At 44.8% G+C, this 20,627-nt stretch overlaps 3 protein-coding genes across 8 annotated transcripts in view; 1 reads left to right on the top strand and 2 right to left on the bottom strand.

The window, feature by feature from the left end:
• Positions 1-2: 2 nt before the first annotated feature.
• KCTD6 (potassium channel tetramerization domain containing 6) lies at positions 3-8,404 on the bottom strand. 2 transcript variants are annotated; one of them, XM_068408877.1, is made up of 3 exons: positions 8,011-8,404; positions 2,611-2,719; positions 3-1,396 (listed from the first exon to the last, which is right to left on the bottom strand). In XM_068408877.1, exons 2-3 carry the CDS (start codon positions 2,635-2,637, stop codon positions 710-712), a joined length of 714 nt encoding a protein of 237 aa, XP_068264978.1. In that variant the 5' UTR covers positions 2,638-2,719; positions 8,011-8,404; the 3' UTR covers positions 3-709. The 2 variants fall into 2 exon arrangements, with proteins under 2 accessions (XP_068264978.1, XP_068264979.1); XM_068408878.1 differs by lacking the exon at positions 8,011-8,404 and having other exon boundaries at positions 2,611-4,641.
• A 174-nt stretch (positions 8,405-8,578) lies between these two features.
• Positions 8,579-13,762, top strand: PDHB (pyruvate dehydrogenase E1 subunit beta). Its single transcript, XM_068408875.1, has 9 exons — positions 8,579-8,734; positions 8,928-9,035; positions 9,107-9,169; positions 9,249-9,284; positions 9,373-9,658; positions 10,397-10,507; positions 11,152-11,243; positions 11,687-11,828; positions 12,216-13,762. The coding sequence occupies exons 1-9, from the start codon at positions 8,594-8,596 to the stop codon at positions 12,359-12,361; spliced, it is 1,125 nt and encodes a 374-aa protein (XP_068264976.1). The 5' UTR covers positions 8,579-8,593; the 3' UTR covers positions 12,362-13,762.
• Positions 13,763-14,350: 588 nt separating this feature from the next.
• PXK (PX domain containing serine/threonine kinase like) overlaps positions 14,351-20,627 on the bottom strand; it is a 37,364-nt gene continuing 31,087 nt past the window's right edge. For 3 of the 5 annotated variants that reach the window (XM_068408869.1, XM_068408870.1, XM_068408871.1), the window contains one exon: positions 14,351-14,646. In XM_068408869.1, the coding sequence (XP_068264970.1) occupies positions 14,441-14,646 (206 nt within the window). In that variant the 3' untranslated portion in view covers positions 14,351-14,440. Of the gene's footprint in view, positions 14,647-17,706; positions 17,790-20,627 lie in introns of all 5 variants that reach the window. The other 2 variants (XM_068408873.1, XM_068408874.1) reach the window with 1 other exon arrangement.

Below are 20,627 nucleotides of genomic sequence, written 5' to 3'. Positions count from 1 at the left end.
CATTCTGTATTTCACATTTTTATTAGCTTCTTGCTGGCAGGCATTACACTTGGGAATAATATTGCACCAGGCATTAAAAATATGAATTCTACCACAGGGACATTTTGCATTTAGAATCCAATATAAATATTTCTAATCATATTTCCATGGCTACAGATAATATTTGGTTGCTTGATTTATATGCATAGAAAGAAACAGTTGTCATAACTGTAAGAAACTGTACTTATCAAGTACTTTTAAAGGGTGGGATTTGTTTTGCTAGAATATTACAATACTGTTTATTGATTTAGAAACTAAATTAGTCTATGATAGCAGCTTTTCCCCAACTGCATCTTAAATCTGTTTGTTTGTTTCTTGCTCCCAGTATCGTAGCATTAGATGTATTAGAAACCATTTAAACGGAGGTAATTTTAGCACTTTAAGTTGCGTCAGAGAATTGTGTTAATGACACAAAATACCCTATTGTACTAATTCTTCAGACTCCCTCTTTCAAACAAAAAAGGTGTCTTAACTGAACAGGCACATGCATGTTTTTTTCTGAACAGGACAAAAGGACAGAGCTGCTAGAGAACGAAACTCCTCCAGCCCTTACAATAAATAGTCATATAAAAAAAAGCCCACATTGTTGCTTTAGTCAAACTCCAGACTCTCTTGGGTATACTGTCCAATTAAGTCGCTAATCACTGAAGTGGCTCCTGTGGAGTCAGAATCAGTCATCTGTTTTCCGTGCCAGTCTACAGAAAGTCCAGTTATGCTCCACTGTGTTTTCATTGGCACGCTCACTCATATGATGAACTCTGGTATTCCTGATCGTGAAGCCTTGCTTTGTGATGTACTCCATCAGATGGACTCTGAGCGACACTTCCTGGTGGTAATCGCATGGCCCAAAAGTGAAGGAAACCTGGCAGTCCCTGGTGTCCATCATATGCTTATTCCACTTTGTGAAGTAGTTTGAAATGCCTTCCAGTAACGAATGGACTTTTGTCGTGATAGTGAGCTGCGTGATGATTACAGCCACCGGGTTGGAGTACTTGGAGAGCTTCCGGGTGCTGGACAGCTCCACCACCTCCTCAAAGGTATCCACAGGATACAGCGGCTTGGGGTCATTAAGACACTGAATGAGCGGTTCAATCTGATAGAAGTCCGCTTCTTTCCGAAGTAGGTCGAACTCCTTGAAGTCCAGTGGCAAAGTGAGCTCTGAGGTCCTTAAAAAGTTAAGAACATAACGGAAAAGTGGTCCATCTCTGTCAATAAAGTAATTGCCCTGAGAGTCCCTGGCAGTGGGGAAGTCTCCCCTGAACATGGCCCCAAGCATTGAGTCAGGATATCTCGTTAGAGTTGTGAGGGATGTCGTATACATGTGTCCACCCACATTTAGCGTGACTGGATCAGTCATCTAGAAAGAGAGAAATCGCAGAGTTTATCAAGCCACCACAAGAAGATTCAATCACCTCTCTGACACACACAGCAAAAACTGTTTGAAAACTGCAGGCTCAGGAGAGAATCACGCTTCTCCCATTCAAAGCCTTTAAGTGGTGTTTAAACCCGAACAAATCCAAGCCACCTAGCAACAAGGCACAACTGGCAACTAGACAGGATGATACTTAACATTCAGAATGCACATTTCCAGAACGCTTTAGAAATCTTAACAACTGAGCTACTGCCACAGAAGTAAGTTTTGCATTTGGGCAACAAGTTTTTTTCCTATTCTACAGATGGGGAAATGAGAACAGAGAGATTTCCTGAAGAACAAGTTAGTCTGAATGAGGCCCATCAGTGTTCCTTACTTTCAAAATCTGTTTCTCATTCTAGGAAAAAAAAAAAAGAAGAAGAAAAAAATAATCAGCTGAACAAGTCTTAAACCTCTCTCTCTCCCTCAAAAGAGGATGACAGTGCAAGTTTAGACACAGGACCAAGAGCTCACAATCAAAATAATCCACACACTGGTTAAGAGGTATCATTAAAACAAGCAAACAAAAAAGAACTTTCAGCTTTTAACTCTAAAAAGAAGTATTTCTTAGCAAATTAGCATGCTGCATAGAAGAAGGGGGCAGAGCACAAACCAGTCTGCATCAGCTTCCAGATAGCACATGAGGAAGCAAGAGAGAAAGGAACATAAATCCCATCTGGCCACCAACCCTAACAACCAGGACTGAGGCCAGCCAGAGAAAAGAGACATATGCATGGCAGCAGAATGTTTAGAGAAAGAGAAGAGGAGACAAATAAGATGTGTTTGTCTAGTTTGAAACAGGCTTTACAAGGAAAAATACTTCTCTTTATAAATAAAATTACAAAGTCCTTAAAATTATATGTAGGAAGCGCAAACTACTTTCAGCCTTTGTGTGTTAGGAAAACGGTAACAGTGAGCTTAAGGCATTAGTTAAGTACTCACTGACTGCCTAGGAAATACGAATCTGAGCTCTCCCCATAAAAAGCATGCGAGGTGAAGCACTCCAGAGAACGTAAAGTAAGCTGTTGTAACACACACAGTTTTTCTTCTCACATGACTGAAGCTCTGGATCTACACAAGACAGATCTGGAAGGATTCTTACTGCAGGAACCTGAAAGCCCCGTTGTACCGCACAGCGCACACTTACACAGGCTCCTTACCATATATCCCCAGTCTCCATTATCCATCTGTTCAATTGCTTGAACTGTGGTATTCCAAGTTTAACAGAAGGCTGCTGAAGGGATACGCAATTCACCTCTTACTGTCTCCCTGCAGGAAAAAGTACACACAAAAACACAAAACAAAGAACAAAAACATGGCAGAGCATCAGTACCTACAAGAACAACCGAGGGGAATGCTTTCTAATCAAAGGCAGGCTCTCTGCCAGGAGAGCATTCAGCTACAAAGCCACATTAGCAGGAGAATCTACAAACGAGCTTTTGCCTCCTTCTCCCTTCACGCTACCCGCAGGACTGCCTCCGGAGCACACGGGTAATCACTCCACCAGCTGTCTGACCATCCCAGTTTTGTTAAATAACAAGCAATGTGCCTCTGAGGATAACTTACATTCACAAATGGACCACCTTTCACCTGGGAAACTGTGAGTACTTTGAAAGACAGATGTCCTTTTCCCAATTTAAAAAAAGTTTATTTAGCCACCAAGGTCATACATGTGATCTGTTAATATCAGTCAAAATTCCCATGCTCCAGTTTCAAACTGCGCAGAAGAATAAGTCAAGCATGAAAGTCAATGAACAGTAAGAAGAAAAAAAAAATCTCACTGCGGAATTAATAATTCAGTAGTGGAGAACTGCAATTGATAGCAAGAACATTAATCTACAGACAAAGAGTACGAATGGACTTCACAGACTCTCGAAAGAAATCTCTTCAGGGACAAGCCAGAGGACATGAGACATGTTTTCAACAACGCTCCAACAAAAGCAATTTGAGAAGCGGTTCACGCCATAACTTCCCAGAAGATGCTGAACTGCTGACTTGCATAACAAGGGGACTCTCTCCACATGAGCACACCAAGGGAAATCCACAGTTCGGGTTGTGCAACTCGAGGGCAGGAAGCAATGACCCCAGACACCAGTGGGGATTTTCCAAAGGTGGCCTGTCAACCAAGTCAAGCGCAGCATGGACAGAGAAGCCAGGCGTCAGTAAGCCTTTATCCCTACCCAGAGCCTGCCTCTCTGCTAGAACTGCTGAAAATTTAGGTCAGTCTGTTTTAAGTAGGGTGCAGCTTCTCAGCTTTGTTTATTTTTACATCTTAAAGACCAGACAGTTATCAAGACTTCTGCTCCCATCTTCTTTAATAGCAAACTTCAACACACAGTCACCCAGCTAAAAGCAGCATGAAGATTTAGCCGAGCCAGAGCCCTACATTCCAAAAAAACCTGAAGGTTCACAGTTAATTCCCAACCAAAAACATTACTTGCCCTTCTCATTCCTAGCAAACAAGGTCAGTCTCATTCACTGCAGAACAAGGCAGCACATCCCACCTCTCTGGGCTCTGCCACCCTGCCCAAACCCACAGCCTGGGCACAACAGCATCCACCAGGTCAGGCCTTCAGGGGCCAGCAGCACGAGCACAGCCTCAGCTGCATCTCACATGTATTAAAGAGTAGAAAAAACAAAATCAGTATATGAAAACCATGAGGTCAGACAACAGAAGATTAAGGAATACGAAGATACAGAACTAGTCATACCAGGATCCTATTTTTACAAATTAGAGACAGATCATGCCTCAAGAAAGTATATTAAAGCACACCCCTCCGACAGCAGATAAACCTGGAATGCCAGCTCTTCTGCCAGCCTAGGTAATTATTTTAACTGCTCATAAATCAAGAAGTGAACTCATTCAGGTTTTCTTTATTTGGAATTGTCATTCAAGTACAGCTCATGAAATTTTCTCAACAGCCCAGACCTTTTAAATCCCAGCACTTACAGGTGTTATTCTGGTCAAGTACAACACCAGTATAACACGCAGATGTATTAACACCACAGGAGAGACTGGTACAGATTTCTGATATTCAAGGAAAACATTCACTTGAAAGTGAAATTAGGCAGCCAGACAGAAAATTCACTGGTAGTCATGATAGAAGAGAACTGCAGTCTTAATAAAATTAACTGGAATTACACATTCAGAATGTTTCAAAGACAGACAGATGTCCATCAGACTGGTGGACAGAAACTATGTTATTCTGGTCAGCAGCTAAGTCCACACTACAGATGAATCAAGACTTCTTTTATCATGGAAAGAAACAGAGGACACCGCCTGTCTGTAGGAGAGCATGAACTAATCTTTGATCACAGCACTGCTATGTAACACCAGAGTGAATAATTTACGAGAGCAATTAGCTGAAATGAACCCAGCCCTCAACATGTAAGTGGCATCAAGAAGTCTCACTGACTTTGTGTGAGGACCCAGAATCACCAGGTACGCACAAACCTCCCTGGCAAAGCCAGCGCTGGAGCAAGACGCACAGCACGAAGGGATGACACTGGGAGGCCATCCTAAAATGCCTGAGTGTGACCACAACTACGCGCTGCTTCCCTCATCAGCCTGGGAGCTCTGAATCTCTATACAACTTCACAGGCAAAAACAGCTCTGTTCAGGTACAACCTGAGATAAGGACTAGCACATCACATCACAACAAGGGTGGGGACGTACACCCGTCATGACGTACACCCTGTCAACGATGCTTTAAATTCTTCCTGAATGAAATACAGTGATGCATCGGTGGGGGTGGGCAGACACTCACTCCATCCATACCCTGGGATGGGCAGCCTCAAGCCAGCTCTTGTCACCATGTCACACAACAACATACCGCACCCAGGGACAGCCTCGCTAATATGGCTACTCATGTCCAGACAGCAGATAACAGACAACACACAGCTGTATCCCATGACAGCCTGCCCTTAATAACCATACGAAATACTCATTTAAGATGAAATTCAGCCAGACAAACTGCTGATGCCGTTTAAGCCGGACAGGATGTCACCCTTTGGTGAGCACAGAAGCGCACTGATTGTGTCAAACCACAGTCCTGCTTTCCTTAAGCTGCTTCTGCGAGTAGGGAGAAGATACACAGCCTCAACACAGTCATCACCGCTGCTGACACAGCCCAGTACCAAGCACATCCAAAACGGGAAAGGCACAATGACAAGCGAGTACCTTTGAAGAACTGCACTCGGGTCATCATTTTATACTTAATACACCAAATTGGATACTTGCATTTATGAAATGCTCACTCTTATTTCATGTATCATGACCCAGAGGATTACAAGGCTATTTACCAGCAACAGTACTGCAACAGTTGGTCCCACTAACTTCAGCAGGGCTTCTCCCAGAGCAGAGCTGCTAACGTGCAACCATTTTGCAAGCTGAAATTCAGAGAAAGCAAGTGAGAGTCAGCTGAACATCCACATCTGTGAACACACACAAACGTGAGCTCAGGACAGGCCAGGGGATGCCAGCAGCACTGCCAAACGTTTGCAGCGCAGGGACCACGTGCATTGCCTTTGGTCATGGCCACAGGCTATGCACCGCACCTGGAGAAAACCACTGCACTGGTGTCATGCAGTTACTTGAAGGAGGAGCAGAAATACACCTAACAGTTAAAAGACAAGAGGCATGCACCACCTGATTTGCTCTGAATGCTTTTTCATCTAGTTTTTCCAATAAAAGAATCAAAGGATTTACCTGTAGCACCAGTCTTTAATGGACAGTGTGGTATCAATATTACAACACAAGCTGGTCAACCTCCACACAAACTGTTTAACCTTAATAGTTACCTTAGATTTCTAGGTCAGTATAGAGTTGACAGGAATGCTACAAATGGCAACTTAAAAAGAGCAAAAATAGGAGTCTACTTATATAGATAAATATACTTGGTATTTCAAGCTACTCACCCACTTAGTGAGCTCCCTGCCTCTCACATTCAGATCTTCAAAGATGAGAAAAAGAAACTTCTGCCCTCAGCACAGCTACGCTGTACATGGACAACCTCTCTATTCCCCAGCCAGTCCTAACATTTGAAAGGCAAGTTTTTATTGTAAATCATTATCGGTGACTCACCTGAACTGACAAAAACTAAGCTAGCACCAGTGATGACTGTACTCCACCAAACTGTACAGCGAGACGACAGTCTGCAGAGCAAATCCATGAGGATCCAGCCCCGTGCAACCCTAACCAAGGGACCGAGAAGGAGGTAAGCTCTTAAAACAACTGGTTACCGAATCTTCTGGTAATTCAGCAGATCAGCGTCACTAAAGAAAGCATCCATCACCTTCTACATGTCAAGTTTATCATGACTAATACAGTTTATTAAAAACTAACTTAGTTCTTGCTTTTCTTTAGCTGCTTTCTACTAATACTTTGTCTTCACCTCAGGCAGGAGCGAAAAATGCTCACGCTAGTCACTCAGCATTTTCACTCCTTTATGTCTAATTGCTTCACTACAAATTCCAAGCTCCTGAAGTTTCTTTCCCTTCCCTGGGGAGCTCTATGACATCCTGGTTTAAGTCCAGGTTCCAAACTTCTATTTTAACTGCTACTTGTTTGAAATGCCCACATCATGACATTACTTTGCCCCTCCTCTCATGAGAGCTGAACGAAGACACTCGTATCTAGCCTGGTCCTGCTGGCCCTGTGCTGCGGCAGGAACCCCAGGCACCCAGGCTTTCAGCACCCATGACAGCAGCTGGGTTTTCCCCATGTATGTTGCTTCTGTGAAACTAACCAGTAGTTGTGTGAGGAAGTGTGTCTCCAAACAGTTTTGGAGGAAGGCAGCGGTCAGAACCAATGAGCCTCCCTGCACACACCAAGAAGGCTCGGCACATGCATGGACCAAGGAACAGCAGCAAGATGGGGCAGAAATCCTGCAAGCCCAGGCCAGAGAGGGGCCCAGGCCTGCAGCAGGAGCCGGGAAGTGCTGGTTTCCATCACAGAGGAGCCAGAGAGCTCATGGTGGAAGAACTCTCCCCAGGATCACAATGATTCAGCAAAGATGCTGGAAATGAACCCAGACGTTTTGCCTCTCCCCCTGCAAGTGACTAAAGAGCCCAGACCCTCACCCCCACCCAAAACCAGTGTTCCAGCTCTGCCTCCTCTCCCGCGTGGGGCAGGAAGACCCACTCCCGTCCCCACGGAGGGCCAGACCCACGTATCCCAGACCCTCCCTGACAGAGACGACCGCCGGGCACCCCGGCTCCCACCCCGGCATCCTCCCCACTCCTTCTCCCAGCCCAACCGGGAACAGGACCCAGGCACCAGCCGTCCCATCCCCACCCTAACACCGGGGCCCCGGCATCCTGCCCCACAGCCCTCCCCCAGCACCGACAAGCCCCGGGAGCCCAGCCCCGCGCCCTGCCCCTCACGCCCACCCGGGACGCGGCCATCCCGCCTTAACGCGCTCCCCCACAGAGGGTGCGGGCACCCCGCCCCACACAGGCCCTGGGGCGCCCGGCCCCTCAGCGCTCCCCCGCATCAGGGCAGGCCCCGGGCGCCCGGTCCCGCGCACCCCAGCCCCGAGGCGGCGCGGCCCGGCACTCACGGGCGCAGCTCCCGGCGCTGAGGCAGAAACCGGCAGCAGCAGCGGCGGGGAGGACGGAGCGCGAGCCCGGAGTGGAGCCGCCGGTGCGGGCGGGGGGCGGAGCGAGGGAGTGCCCTAATCAAGCCCCGCCCGCGGACCACGCCCCCTCCGGTGTGTTGGGGAGGCGAAGCGCCTCAGTGCCGCCCCCGTTCGCCTCGGGGCTGGGGGGCGCGGGGCCGGGCTCCCAGGGCCGGCCGAGGGGGTTGGGAGGGGGCCCGGCCCGGGCAGCCCCGTCGCCAAAAGGCGAAGCCGTGGTCGCGGGCGGGGCGCTCCAGCGCGAGCCGCGCGCCTTCCCCCAACGCAGGGCGGGCGCACGGTTGTCCCCAGCGGGCCCAGACGCCGCCAGTGCCGCCGCCACAGGGGACCGGAAGTGACGTGAAAGAGCCGCGCCGCCCTCCTTCCGCCGTCGCGCGCGCAGGTTCTCGCGAGAGCGCGGGGAGGGGGCGGAGCGAGGCAGCTGGCAGGGCGCACGCGGGGGCGGGGCCTCGTCGTCACCGGCGGCGCGCGGCGCCCGGCTCCCTCGGCGCTAGAGGACACGGCCAAGATGGCGGCGGCTGCGGCGGCACTGCGGCACCTGGCGCCCGGCACCCGCCTCGCCCGGCTTCCTCCGCGGGGCCGCGCCGCCGGGCGGCTGCTGCAGCAGCAGCGCAGGGGGATCCGCCTCTCCGCGCCCGCCCCTATACAGGTAGCGGGGCCGCCGCGGGGAGGGGTGCCCCGAAGAGGGGTTGGGGGAAGGGGGCTCGTCCCCCTCAAGGGAAGCGTCCGGCCCCAGGGCGGGTGGGCGGGGAGGTGCGGTGACTCGCCGCGCCCCTGGCGTGTTGGGAGCCCGGCGGCTGCGGGCCGTGCCCCCGCCCTGCCCGGCTGCCGGTGTCTCGCAGGTGACGGTGCGGGACGCGCTGAACCAGGCGCTGGATGAGGAGCTGGAGCGGGACGAGCGCGTCTTCCTGCTGGGCGAGGAGGTGGCCCAGTACGATGGCGCCTACAAGGTGCGTGGATGCCGTTACCGGGCCGGGAAGGGGCCTCAGGCGGGCCCTGACTCCTCTCTCCTGCCCTGCAGATCTCCAGGGGTCTCTGGAAGAAGTACGGGGACAAGAGGGTGATCGACACCCCGATATCAGAGGTATGGCTGCCCCTCCTGCCCCGGGGATCCCTTCATCAGCTGCTCCCCGGGGCTTACCCTTGGCTTCCTTCTCTTCCAGATGGGCTTTACAGGAATCGCTGTCGGTGCTGCTATGGTTTGTAAATTTCCATTCCTTCTGAATTAAACATTTAAACTATTTTTATGTAAAAGCATACTAACATATATTTCAATATATTCAATAGGCAGGGTTGAGACCCGTGTGTGAATTCATGACGTTCAACTTCTCCATGCAAGCAATCGATCAGGTTATAAACTCCGCCGCCAAGACCTGTTACATGTCTTCGGGGTCAATCGCTGTTCCCATTGTCTTCCGGGGCCCCAACGGGGCATCGGCTGGAGTCGCCGCTCAGCACTCGCAGTGCTTCGCAGCTTGGTACGGGCACTGCCCGGGACTGAAAGTTGTTAGTCCTTGGAGCTCAGAAGATGCCAAAGGTCTGCTGAAAGCGTCAATCCGGGATGATAATCCAGGTGAATACAGGGAGATCATGGCAATACTAGCACTTGATCGTGAAAAGAATGTCTGTTTTTCCCTCCTGCCCCGTTTAAAACAACAAAAAAAATTGTTAAACCCTAAAACACTTAAAAGTTGTAACTACCTTAAAGCTGCAGTAAAACAATGGCACGGAAGTATTGATTCAAATACTTCACTTTTTCCTAACAGGCACTTGCCTTGCTAGCAGTAGACTCTAATTTTGTGCTGTTGCCAGCTGCATATCTTTAATGCCAGTTTGGTATCAATGAGGAAACTCAGAAGTGGCATTTATGAATCTATTGTAAAGGGGTTAAAAAGGATGAAGATGAGTCAGGAGAAGTTCCTGCATATATGCCAAGTAATTCATTTTTACAGATCATGAAATTCAGATGATAAATTCAGGATGTCAGTAATTAAAAGCAGGGCAACCTTTGTCTTTATTTCTCACAAACATGCGTGCAAAATCTTAGACCTTCCTAAAACTAACGGTGCTACCGTCATGTACCAAAAGTTAAATATCTGATCTCATTTAAGACTAGACAATTTTTTAAATAATTGAGCATTGAAGTAAAGACTGATTTTTATTTTTTTTTAATTGCTTCTGCAAACATACTCAAGTCCTTGTTGCCTGGATGGGCTTAGTCTCTTGAGCTAGTCTGCTGCAGTACTGTTAATCATCAGTACAGTCTTCTGCCTGCAGATGTACGCGTTAATCCAAGTATGTTTTCTTCTAGTTGTGATGCTGGAAAATGAATTACTGTATGGTGTTCCCTTTGAAATGTCTGAACAGGCACAGGCAAAGGATTTCGTTGTTCCAATTGGAAAAGCTAAAGTAGAAAGGCAAGGTAAGCTGAGAATACAGTTTGTTTCCTTATTAACGGAACTGCTTGGGGACTTTTTTTTATTTTTTAGCCTTTTTGCTATTCAGAATACTGCTGTCATAGGGCACAGAAAAATATTTCTAATATTAAGTGTTCAAATGTTATTTTATCCTGGAGTATACTTAATGGTTCTGTTGCGCATATAAAGAAAAAACACTTGATTCTCTATATCTCATCTAAAACTATACCTTTCTAACATATTTGTTCCTTAGTATAGAAATGGAACAGATGATGTCTGAAAAACTTTTTTCCTCACCTTAGTATGTAACTTTTGTCAAAAACACAGCAGAGATCACTAATATTTCAGACCATTTGTTAAGAATTTGCCACTGAATTATATGGATGTTTGAAAAGGATAATCTGAAAACTATATTAAATCTCTCCTGAGTTCCTTGAATTAAAGGGTAAAGTTGTGTCTTCACATAGTCTTCCTGCTACCACTCTTCATGCTATGTATGGGCATAGAATACTTAGCATCTCAAATAAATGTAAGGAACTTATATTTACAAGAGAATCCTAACATTACCTTGAAAGAAGCCTGAGGTCCAGAGAAAAGCTTTCAATCTTAAGGTGTTTTTTTACTTTTTTAACACTTGTTTCTGTTCTAGGAACTCACGTTACATTAGTGGCGCACTCAAGACCTGTTGGACACTGTTTGGAAGCAGCTGCTGTACTTGCCAAAGAAGGTGTAGAGTGTGAGGTGGGTGGGGTTTCTGTTGGTTTTCTCTTTTCCTGGAGTGGGAAAAAAAAGCAGAGGGTCTTCTCATTGAGGCTCTGCAAAACTTCAGTGTAATAACTACAAGCTTCTTATGTTTGTAAATGCCTTAACAGTTAGTGAGCCAAGCACATGCATTTCATGTTTCTGCATTTGACCTTTTCATCACAAAATTAAGGCAGAACTGCTAACAATTTTCAGATTGACCTAACTGCTCAGTAAGCAGAACAACAACAGTATGTATTAGTGTGGCTGTATCTCGACACAGCAAGACTCACCTATCTGTGATTTTCCAGGAGCCACCAGAAACTGTTCTGCAGAGTCTCTGCCAGGATAAAAAGTTAGACATTTTATTAACTTTAGTCTTGAAAGTCAGAGTAGATGAAAGCGCTAAAGGACAAAACTTAGAGTCCCTTTTTTTTTTCCAGGTTATAAATCTGCGTACCATTCGACCAATGGATATTGAAACCGTGGAAGCCAGCGTTGTAAAGACAAACCATCTTGTAACTGTAGAAGGAGGCTGGCCACAATTTGGAGTAGGAGCTGAAATCTGTGCCAGGATCATGGAAGGTACCGATTTTTTGCAATGTACATGCTGATCTCATTCCCTAGGCTACATCCTGACGACTTCTTTACAAAGCCAGGTGAAGGCAAAGTTAGGTGGAGCTTTATATCTGAGGAGCTTGAGCCTAGCTGTTTTGCTCTAGAGATGTTCACAAGGTGGATCCAGCTCATATTCTGTTGCAAGTAATTCATATCCCAGGGACCTGACTGCGTGAGAAGCAGGATGGAAACTTTTTGTCTAAACCATAGTACATGAAGACAAATGAGCAGGAACAGCACTCTCTGGAATATTAGAGCTGCAGAAACAAAATTGTTTAAATAGATTAAGATTCAGAAATTGAATTGAGGGAAAACTGTAGTGCACGGCAACATGACAACTGTCTTCTGTTTCAGGATCTGCCTTTAACTACTTGGATGCTCCAGCTGTGCGTGTTACCGGTGCAGACGTTCCTATGCCTTATGCAAAAATTTTAGAAGATAACTGCATACCTCAAGTGAAGGATATAATATTTGCAGTGAAGAAAACTTTGAATATCTAAGTTGTAAATACATGTTTTAAAGTCCCGCTTTAAAAAGTATCAATGGTGTAGGGCAAGTTGTATGCATAACTTTGTTGTATAGCTACATGAACTTTTGTACAGTGGGGAAAGTGTAGTGACCTCCCAGAATATTTATATGGGGTTACCCTTTAAGCCACACTTTGTATAAGCAACAATCTGGTAACGCTTGTTTGTTCAACAGTACAGGTGGGTTAGTGCTATTGTATGTGGAGAAATCCAATTGTAAACTCAGAGTGAAGAAAAAAATCCTCTGTTTCTGCTTGGCTTGTAATTACCAGACTAGCGGTGTTAACCTGGCTGTAGTGGTGGTTGAGTGAAGAACTGCGGTGAGCAAAAGTCCAGCCCTGGAGTGCTGTACAGCTCTTTAGGAGCACGTGGTCGCAAGGCTTATCGAAGGTGAACGATCAGACTGGAGTGAGTGAAGCCTTGCTTTTCAGTTCAATAGTTAAGTGCAACCAGCTGCACAGGTGGCTTTGGAAGCCTGTGGTATGGGCTAAGGGGTGGCTGACATGTTTAGTTTTAAGAACACTCCGCTCATGCAGGAAAGCTTCTGCACAAGAGCTTAAATAAAGATCCTGATCCTCTTCAGTATATGATGGGAAACACTACCTAATTTTTCTTCACTAGCTGCCACATACAGCGATAAAAAATACTTGCCCAGATGCTTTGCTTTATGTGTTATTTTTTTAAACTCATCACATGGGCTAACAACGGCATGCTCAAACTATAGTTCTTACAGTGCAAAGTAAGTTATTTTATTCATCCACATGGAGCCTGGGTCTGCAGTGGCAGCACAGATTGTGTTTGAAGAGCTGGGAAAGAGTTGCAGCAGCCTTTGGGCAGATCACCACATGCCAGGGTTTAGCTAAGGGGCCAGTCGTGATGGGCAGGGATTGCCCCACGGGGCTTTGTTCAGCAGCTTCTGGTACAGAGTGAAAGCTGCCTAGAGGAGGCTGCAGTGTCGCTGGCTCTGTACCCCACGAAGGCTGCCTTTATACTGAACTGTTGGGGAGGAGATACTTACCTGTGTAAGTAGACAGAAGAGCTCGGGTCCTGTTTCAGTCAAGGGCCAGGAATACCTTTCAGGGTGTTTCTTTTTAGGAGAAGTGCTCTTAGGTTCTTAGGAAGTCTGGCTTGCAGGTGAAATCCTAGCTGAATATACCCACCACCACACTGCTGAAGGAATTCCATTAACATTTTAATAAAAATGACTGAATATCACAGGTTACATGAAACTTTGTACAGACATTCTCTGCATAGTAACAAACACTGATGTACTTGAATTTAAAAAATGGATTATCTATAATCCTTTAAAGTGCAATTTCTTTAAGGTTTTAAATCAAAAAGGATCTTTCAATAAAATTTAAGCTGTAGAATTAACTTGAAGTAACTTTGCATTTAACTAAATCATGAGTACTATCCCAGTGCCCTATTAAGTCCCATTTCAACTGTTTCCTCATTTAAAAACACTTTCCCTTAGAGTTACCAATAGGATGTCCATTTAAACAAGTTTAATGAAACAGGATTTTTACTCCACCAGCAAATATGGTGGGAATAAGATTTAATTCTCCAGTTCCCTCATCTGTGCAGTATGCTTTAAGGGTGGGGGCAGGGGAGTGTTGGATTATCTAAAACAAAACTTGCTGATTCAGTGCAGCAAGAATTAAGATGAGTTAGAACTGCATGAAAAGTGTTGAAAAACTGAGCAGACTGAAACTACATTGCTGTAATTTGAAAAAAAGGGGTGGAGTAGAGCTAGAAAAAATGCATTAATTCACCATGATCATGGTCATTCCTATTTTCAGATTTTTATTCAGCTATATAGAAGTTGCTGTACCCCTGAAACTGTAGCTAGAGAAAAAAGTTCTTGAAACCAAGCAAAGAATGGAGTACTTATCACAGCATGGCAACGCAATTCAGACAGGGTGGTGCTGCTACTCAAGAAAAGCTGAAATAGGGGTAAACGGAGCGACTTGCTGTATGGTGGATCAGTCACTGGTCTGGAGGGTCTTGTTCTTAGAGGGGAGAGGGAATTCAATCCTGGTGTGACCAGTGGCCTCAGCTGATCCTGGGAGCACTGTAGTCGCAGGTCTGTGTTTTCTTCAGAGTTCCTTTCTGAAAGTTTTGAATGGAGCTGAGTAAGGCTCCTCGGCTTGCACTGACATCGGGCTGCAGGCTTGGTGGCGTTGGCACCTCTGTACTCAGAGGAGGAGCTGCTGGTGGCAGGGGCGGCGGTGGCGGTGCTGGGGGTATCAACGATGCTCCTGTTGAGGAGAGAAGACGTGTTTGATTATGTCAAGAAGGTCATGCCGCAGAGGACTGCAGCTCTTAGCTGGACTTGGTCAGTCCTGCACTAGTCACGTCATTCCTTGAATGCCAGTGGAGGGTGAAGAACAGAACGGATGAAAAATGCCCAGGTGATCAGATCCCTCTATCTGCAGGTGAGTCGTGTCATCTGAGGCACCTCTGAAATGAAGCCTGAAGTGCCTTAGTACTTGGGGATGCAAAACATGACTCAAATGTGATCTTGCACTGAGGCAAATGGAGATCACTTACAGGACTTCCCAGCTTCAGCTTCTCTCGTTTGTCCCCAGTGAAGCAGTTTGCTCTTTGGGTCATGAACAGTAACAAAGACTGGAAGCAAATCTTACTACTTGTTCTTATTTACATGACTAACTTTACATTCTTATGAAGGACCACATCACTGTAGTATTTGTGATGACTGCTTGTTCAGATTATATTCCATTTTTAAAGTACTAACTGCAGATAGAGTTTTCTGGAAGTGTTCTACACTTCCACAGTACTGACAGACTTTCTCCGAACATGTTGTAACAAGTGCTTGTTTCACAGGCTGAATGAATCACAACCATCTGGCGCTCACACCGCTTGCCGGCCTCTCCTGCTCCCACCAGTCACCTTTGCACTCCGTCCCTTGCTTTCTACCCCAGTCACATCCATCTCATGCTTCTCATCCTGCCTCAGCCTCCACCTCCTGACTCCCTGGGAAGCCACAGCCCGCAGCAGTGCATGCAGGCAGCTAGCCCTGCAGTGAGGGCCTGCGTGGAGGTGCTTCCTTGCAGCTCAGATTCAGGCAGGTGGCTTTATTTGCCCTAAGCAGCTCTCCCAAACACCCTGATCTTGTGCAGCTCAGCTGCTGCACGTTACACCATAATTTCTACACAAGTACAATGAAAGATCCATGCTGGAGTAAAAGCAAAGGGCTTCAGAGGTCACCCCTTGCCATTCCACAAGACATCCATGTGAAGGTGGCATTTGCAGCACATGATATGGGGAATGATGGGCCTATCATGTATTCTGGAATGAGCATGGGGCATAATGATTAATATCTTAGAACTATTCAACAGTGAATTTTAACTTATGATCACCCAGATCATAAGTTATTCCATAGTGAGACTGACTAGAGAGACAGATGGCACCTACACACTTGCTTTTGGTAGCTCTAACCTATGAAGAGGAATATACTGGTGAGTGGCAAGAACTATGATACAATGCAAAACAACATGAGGTCAACCAGGAGACTATGGTTACTGAAGTAGAACTGCTTGCTGTGAAGTAAGCAAATACCAAGCAGTTAAAGGACATAATGCCACACAGACTCGAGGTATTTGATGAAGGATAAAGCTCAGCCACAGAAAACAAAAAGCAGGCAAAGCTCTTTGTGCTCCACTTCTCTCTCAGTTCCTCACTAACACTTGCTTGCAGACTAACAAGTAACAGTAAAAAAGTAGCTGCTGTAATTAAAAAGATGAAAGTCGTAACTCAAAGCTCCCTCATTTTCTATCTGTACCAGTCTTTGAAGGGAGACTTTTCCCATATGGCAGGCAAGCTCAAAATGCAGAGTATTCACACCAAGCATTCAATTTTGCTAGGGTACGTTAATACATGCTGTGATTGTAGCACTTCCAGCTCTTCAGGAGAAATTCTCATTGGCATGAAAACCACCTTCTGTTACAACAAAACATGAACATTTCACTCTCCTCCCTTCCAGAGGAAATACTCAAGTTCTGGTAGAAGTATCAGAGATCAACTGAAACAATTTAACATGCCTGGTGCATGTGATTCAACTGCTCTCTTAAGCAATCAAAACATTACACAATGTTAGCACAAACTGAAATAAATTGTATATTGATGCCTTGGGGCCATCTAACTTATCCAAATCTACTTTTTACACTAGCCAAAGATGTAAGTCAATTTATTATTAGAAATACTGGAAAACCATCCCCTAGGTTAGAGTCCAGTTTCTCATGTGCATACAGACTGCCAGCAAAGTGCAGCAAAGCAAATCTTGACACTTTGCCAAAGGAAGAACAGTTAAAGTAACCACTTTTGTGGTTCAAGTGGTCGCAGCAGAGCACTGTGGGACTGGCATACCAATGCTATCACCAAACTGATCAGATGAACTGCTGTAAAAGAGCCAAGACCAGCTAATCATAAATGAAGTGGCTTGAAAGAGATGCAAGAACTCCAGAGAGCAAAGACAAGATTTTTGGCTGGAGCTGCAAGGTGAGGCTGAAGAGGCTATGAAAGTAGTTGTACAAGATGCAATAGAGAATGACCATGAAAATAGTGGCCAGGAAGGACTCCATTTGGAATACAAATACAACGGTAACACATGCAGCGAAAGAAGGTACACATTTGACAGAGAGAGGGGCAAAAAAGCCACAAAGTGCTTGGATCACTAAGTATCATTAGGTCAAGATTCCTGGTGTTATCTTCAAATTTTGGTCTGGTTATTTTACAATGGAGGCAAGGCAGAAAAGACAGGGAAGTAGAGGGAGAGGCCACTTCCAGGAAATTTGGTAAATTCCTTAGGACTAACTCCTATTGAAATTGAGCTGCTGACAACATCATACAGTTAAACTCTTGAGAGACAGACAATGACACTCTTACACCTCAGCTCTGCCTTAAAACATAAATACACACAGTTTTTTGGATGGTATCTATCTGACTAGCTATGAGCATTACATATTGAACCCATTAATTAAGAGTATGGTTCTGAAAATCTCCAAATCAATTCGTTTCAAATAGTCAATCAGAACCAAGCTGTCCTTCCCTTCTTGACATGAGTGGTGCAAAGGAAATCTTAGTTCACACTGGTGTACTCATATGTGGTTACATCTACAGATCAAATTGTTCTGTCCAACAGTGAAATATTTTCCTGTATTTACTAGAACAAACATTTGAGACAAGTGCTCAGTTATAACTAGACCTTTCCAATACATATGTGGGAAGAAGTTGCCTGAAAACACACATTTTACTCATTCATGCAGTTGTAAGAATAAAACACTCAAACAAGAACTTACCAAGGGTTTTTTACAGGGACATTTTTGTTAAGAGAGTGTGTTAAAAGGAATAGGAAGTAAATCAGATGCTGTAAACTTGATGCCTGAATTGAAACAAAAACTTAATTATGAATTTAAAGTGACAGTAATTGTGCAAACAGCATTAAAAACTTGGCTGAGAATGGGAGGCAAACAAAGAAAATAATTTTAGTGATAGAGTTTTTAAAGATGCTGTATTTCATTAAAATAATCCATAGGAATGTTCAGATCTTTTTCTTCTATTCCCTCCCAATACTAAGCAAGTTCAAGATTTGCATTCAACTTTCCCATACAGAAACAGAGCATCTTTAAAGAGATAAATCAGCATTAGCTTACTTTTCCGAAAATTCACGTTCAAAATGATGCATGCTCTATTGAAGACAGCAGAGAAAGAGAGAGGACATAAGTTAATCATCCGGTTCTCGTGTCAAAGTAAGAAAAACAGATACTGTTAGCTGAAAAGTTAGTACAAAAATCAATACATTCTTATTCACTGACAAATATGAGGATAGCAGGTCGACTATTTCATATTACATATACAATACTTTGGTTCTGAATAACGAACTACAATTTCCCATGCTATAAGCATTATTATACTTGATGAACAAATAAAACACACATGCTTTCAGTTGCACATGCCATAATTCAAGATTTACAGGATTAAAGTGCATTTAGAGAGATTTAGCAAGAAATCTGCACGAAGATTAGCCATAGAAGACAAAATCCATGCAGTTCAAGGAACCCTTCCTGTCGTATTAACACCGGTATTTACACTTGCGCTCCATGGATCAGAGACACGCAAGAACAGCACTTGCTAAAGCATTACAATTGTCTTACAGAAAGGTGAAGAGCAGAAAAGATACACCATATGGGTGTCTATGAAATGTATGTTGTACTGAAGGATTCGGAACAACTGGCACAGAAAATGATAGCTAAAGTACAACTTTCTCACTTTTATTCCCGCAGGGAAGCAAAACTGGCACCCTCAAAACTTCTCTCTTGTAGGAGAGCTCTCTGGTATTTTATGGGCTTACTGGATGTAGAGAAGGTGCAGTGAAGTTTTAAATAACCCATACCACAGTGTTCTGCACCCCTTCTGATCCTAGCCACGGCTCATAGCCCCAAAGAAAAATAACAGATTTTCAAGAAAGCAAAGCAAAGAATTGTGCAAGTGGAGAAAAAAGAATCAAACATTCAAGGGAGAATGTCAGAAACGTGGGAATTTACATTAGAATCACTTGCCACAATCTAAATAATGCATTTCAAAGATTATACTTAGCCGAGTACGTGCAACAAAACCAGTCCAAAACATTCTAGTCAATGAGAAAAGCCCACAAGAGCCTACGTTTCTAGTAGACACCTTTCCCCTTAAAGCAGGTTATACATTCGATCCTGCGGTTGCAGCTATCATTACAAAGACAGCTGATGCCAGCAACAATTTTCTTTCTTAGTATGTTTTACGTGGACTATACCAAGCTCTCTACTGCAAGCTAAGTCTCGCAAAACCTTTTTTCAGAGACAAAGCATGTCTCAACATGTGAGAAACCCCCTGAATGAGGTTACTTCCCCAGGGCATGTCAGCCTGGAGCCCGTTCCCCTCTGGTCAGTGTCTCTGGCTCCGCACATACCCACACATTACATTCATTTGGTTGGTTACAGGCCACGATGAGGGCAAGAGCTTCTGTTGGGTACGCTTCTCCATGTCAGCCTTCATTCTGCCATGGCATCATATCGGCAAGATGCTTTGACATGCCGTGATTCTAACACAACCATGACCAAACCAGAAAGACAGACTGAAAGCCTCATTCCCTTTCTGACAGTCATCTCACCACGCTGATACACACAAGCAATTTTGGTTTAGAGGTAAATATCCTTAGTAAGTACAAGGAAACTGGAAGAGAGTTAGTACATCTAACAAATATCCTTAGTAAGTACAAGGAAACTGGACCTATACAAGCTATAGATCCATCAGTTGTCACAAAGAAAGTCCTACCATGGGGCCAGTGAGTCTTTCACCGAGTCATTAATAGCATAATTGCTTAGAATAGCTAAAACTGCAACGTTGCTGGTGAAAAAAATTAAGCACACTAGCTTTCTCTTAGAGCTAATATCTGAAGTTTCTTCTATGAATCCTACTCACCAAAGCATTCCTGAAATGGTGGCGTTTGCCTTTACACCTGATCAAATGCATCAACGCCATCAGCACACTAAAGCACTTTCCAGTTTGAATGCAGTAGGGCAACATGCACTGTGTCGGTCGGGGCTGATCACCACCAGTCACCGTGAGCTCACTGGCAGCAGGATGACCGACACACTGTGGTTTGAACAACAGCCAAGTCTGGAGCACAAACTTGAGCCATTCTCAGCCATTTGAACCACGTCTACACATAAACCTGCATCACATGCTTAAAACTTGAAAAATCTTTCAATCAAGTTCCAACATGTTAAAGTCAAAATGTAAATAAAAGGTAGTTTTATTGCAGGAAAAAAATGTTTTCTAAACATCTGTCCATTTTGGAGGCATAAGGTTTTCTTTTGCATTTTCAGCTACTTCCTTTTTAAAGCATACAGAACCTGAAATAAACCCTCCAGCTAAGAGTCAGTACATCCAGAGAACAGCACTGTTATTGTGCAACACAATAACAGTAATTATCTTGTTTAGACTAACTGGGAGAAGTTAGTTCATAAAATACACACTTCAACATACCCTCAACTTGAAGGCAAAATGACCAATTTGAATTTTGGCATGACTGATTTCAATTGGCACTTAGTGACATGGTCTAGTTGACATGGTGGTGTCAGGGCAATGGTTGGACTCCATGATCCCAGAGGTCTCTTCCAACCTGATTGATTCTGTAATTGCATCACACAGACTGCAGTGTCCTTTGAAAGACCATCCACAG

This window comes from Nyctibius grandis, chromosome 10 (genome assembly GCF_013368605.1).
Source record: "Nyctibius grandis isolate bNycGra1 chromosome 10, bNycGra1.pri, whole genome shotgun sequence".
NCBI classification, from domain to species: domain Eukaryota; kingdom Metazoa; phylum Chordata; class Aves; order Nyctibiiformes; family Nyctibiidae; genus Nyctibius; species Nyctibius grandis.
The sequence above is the reverse complement of the archived record's forward strand: the minus strand, read 5'-3'. Positions and strand labels throughout refer to the sequence as shown.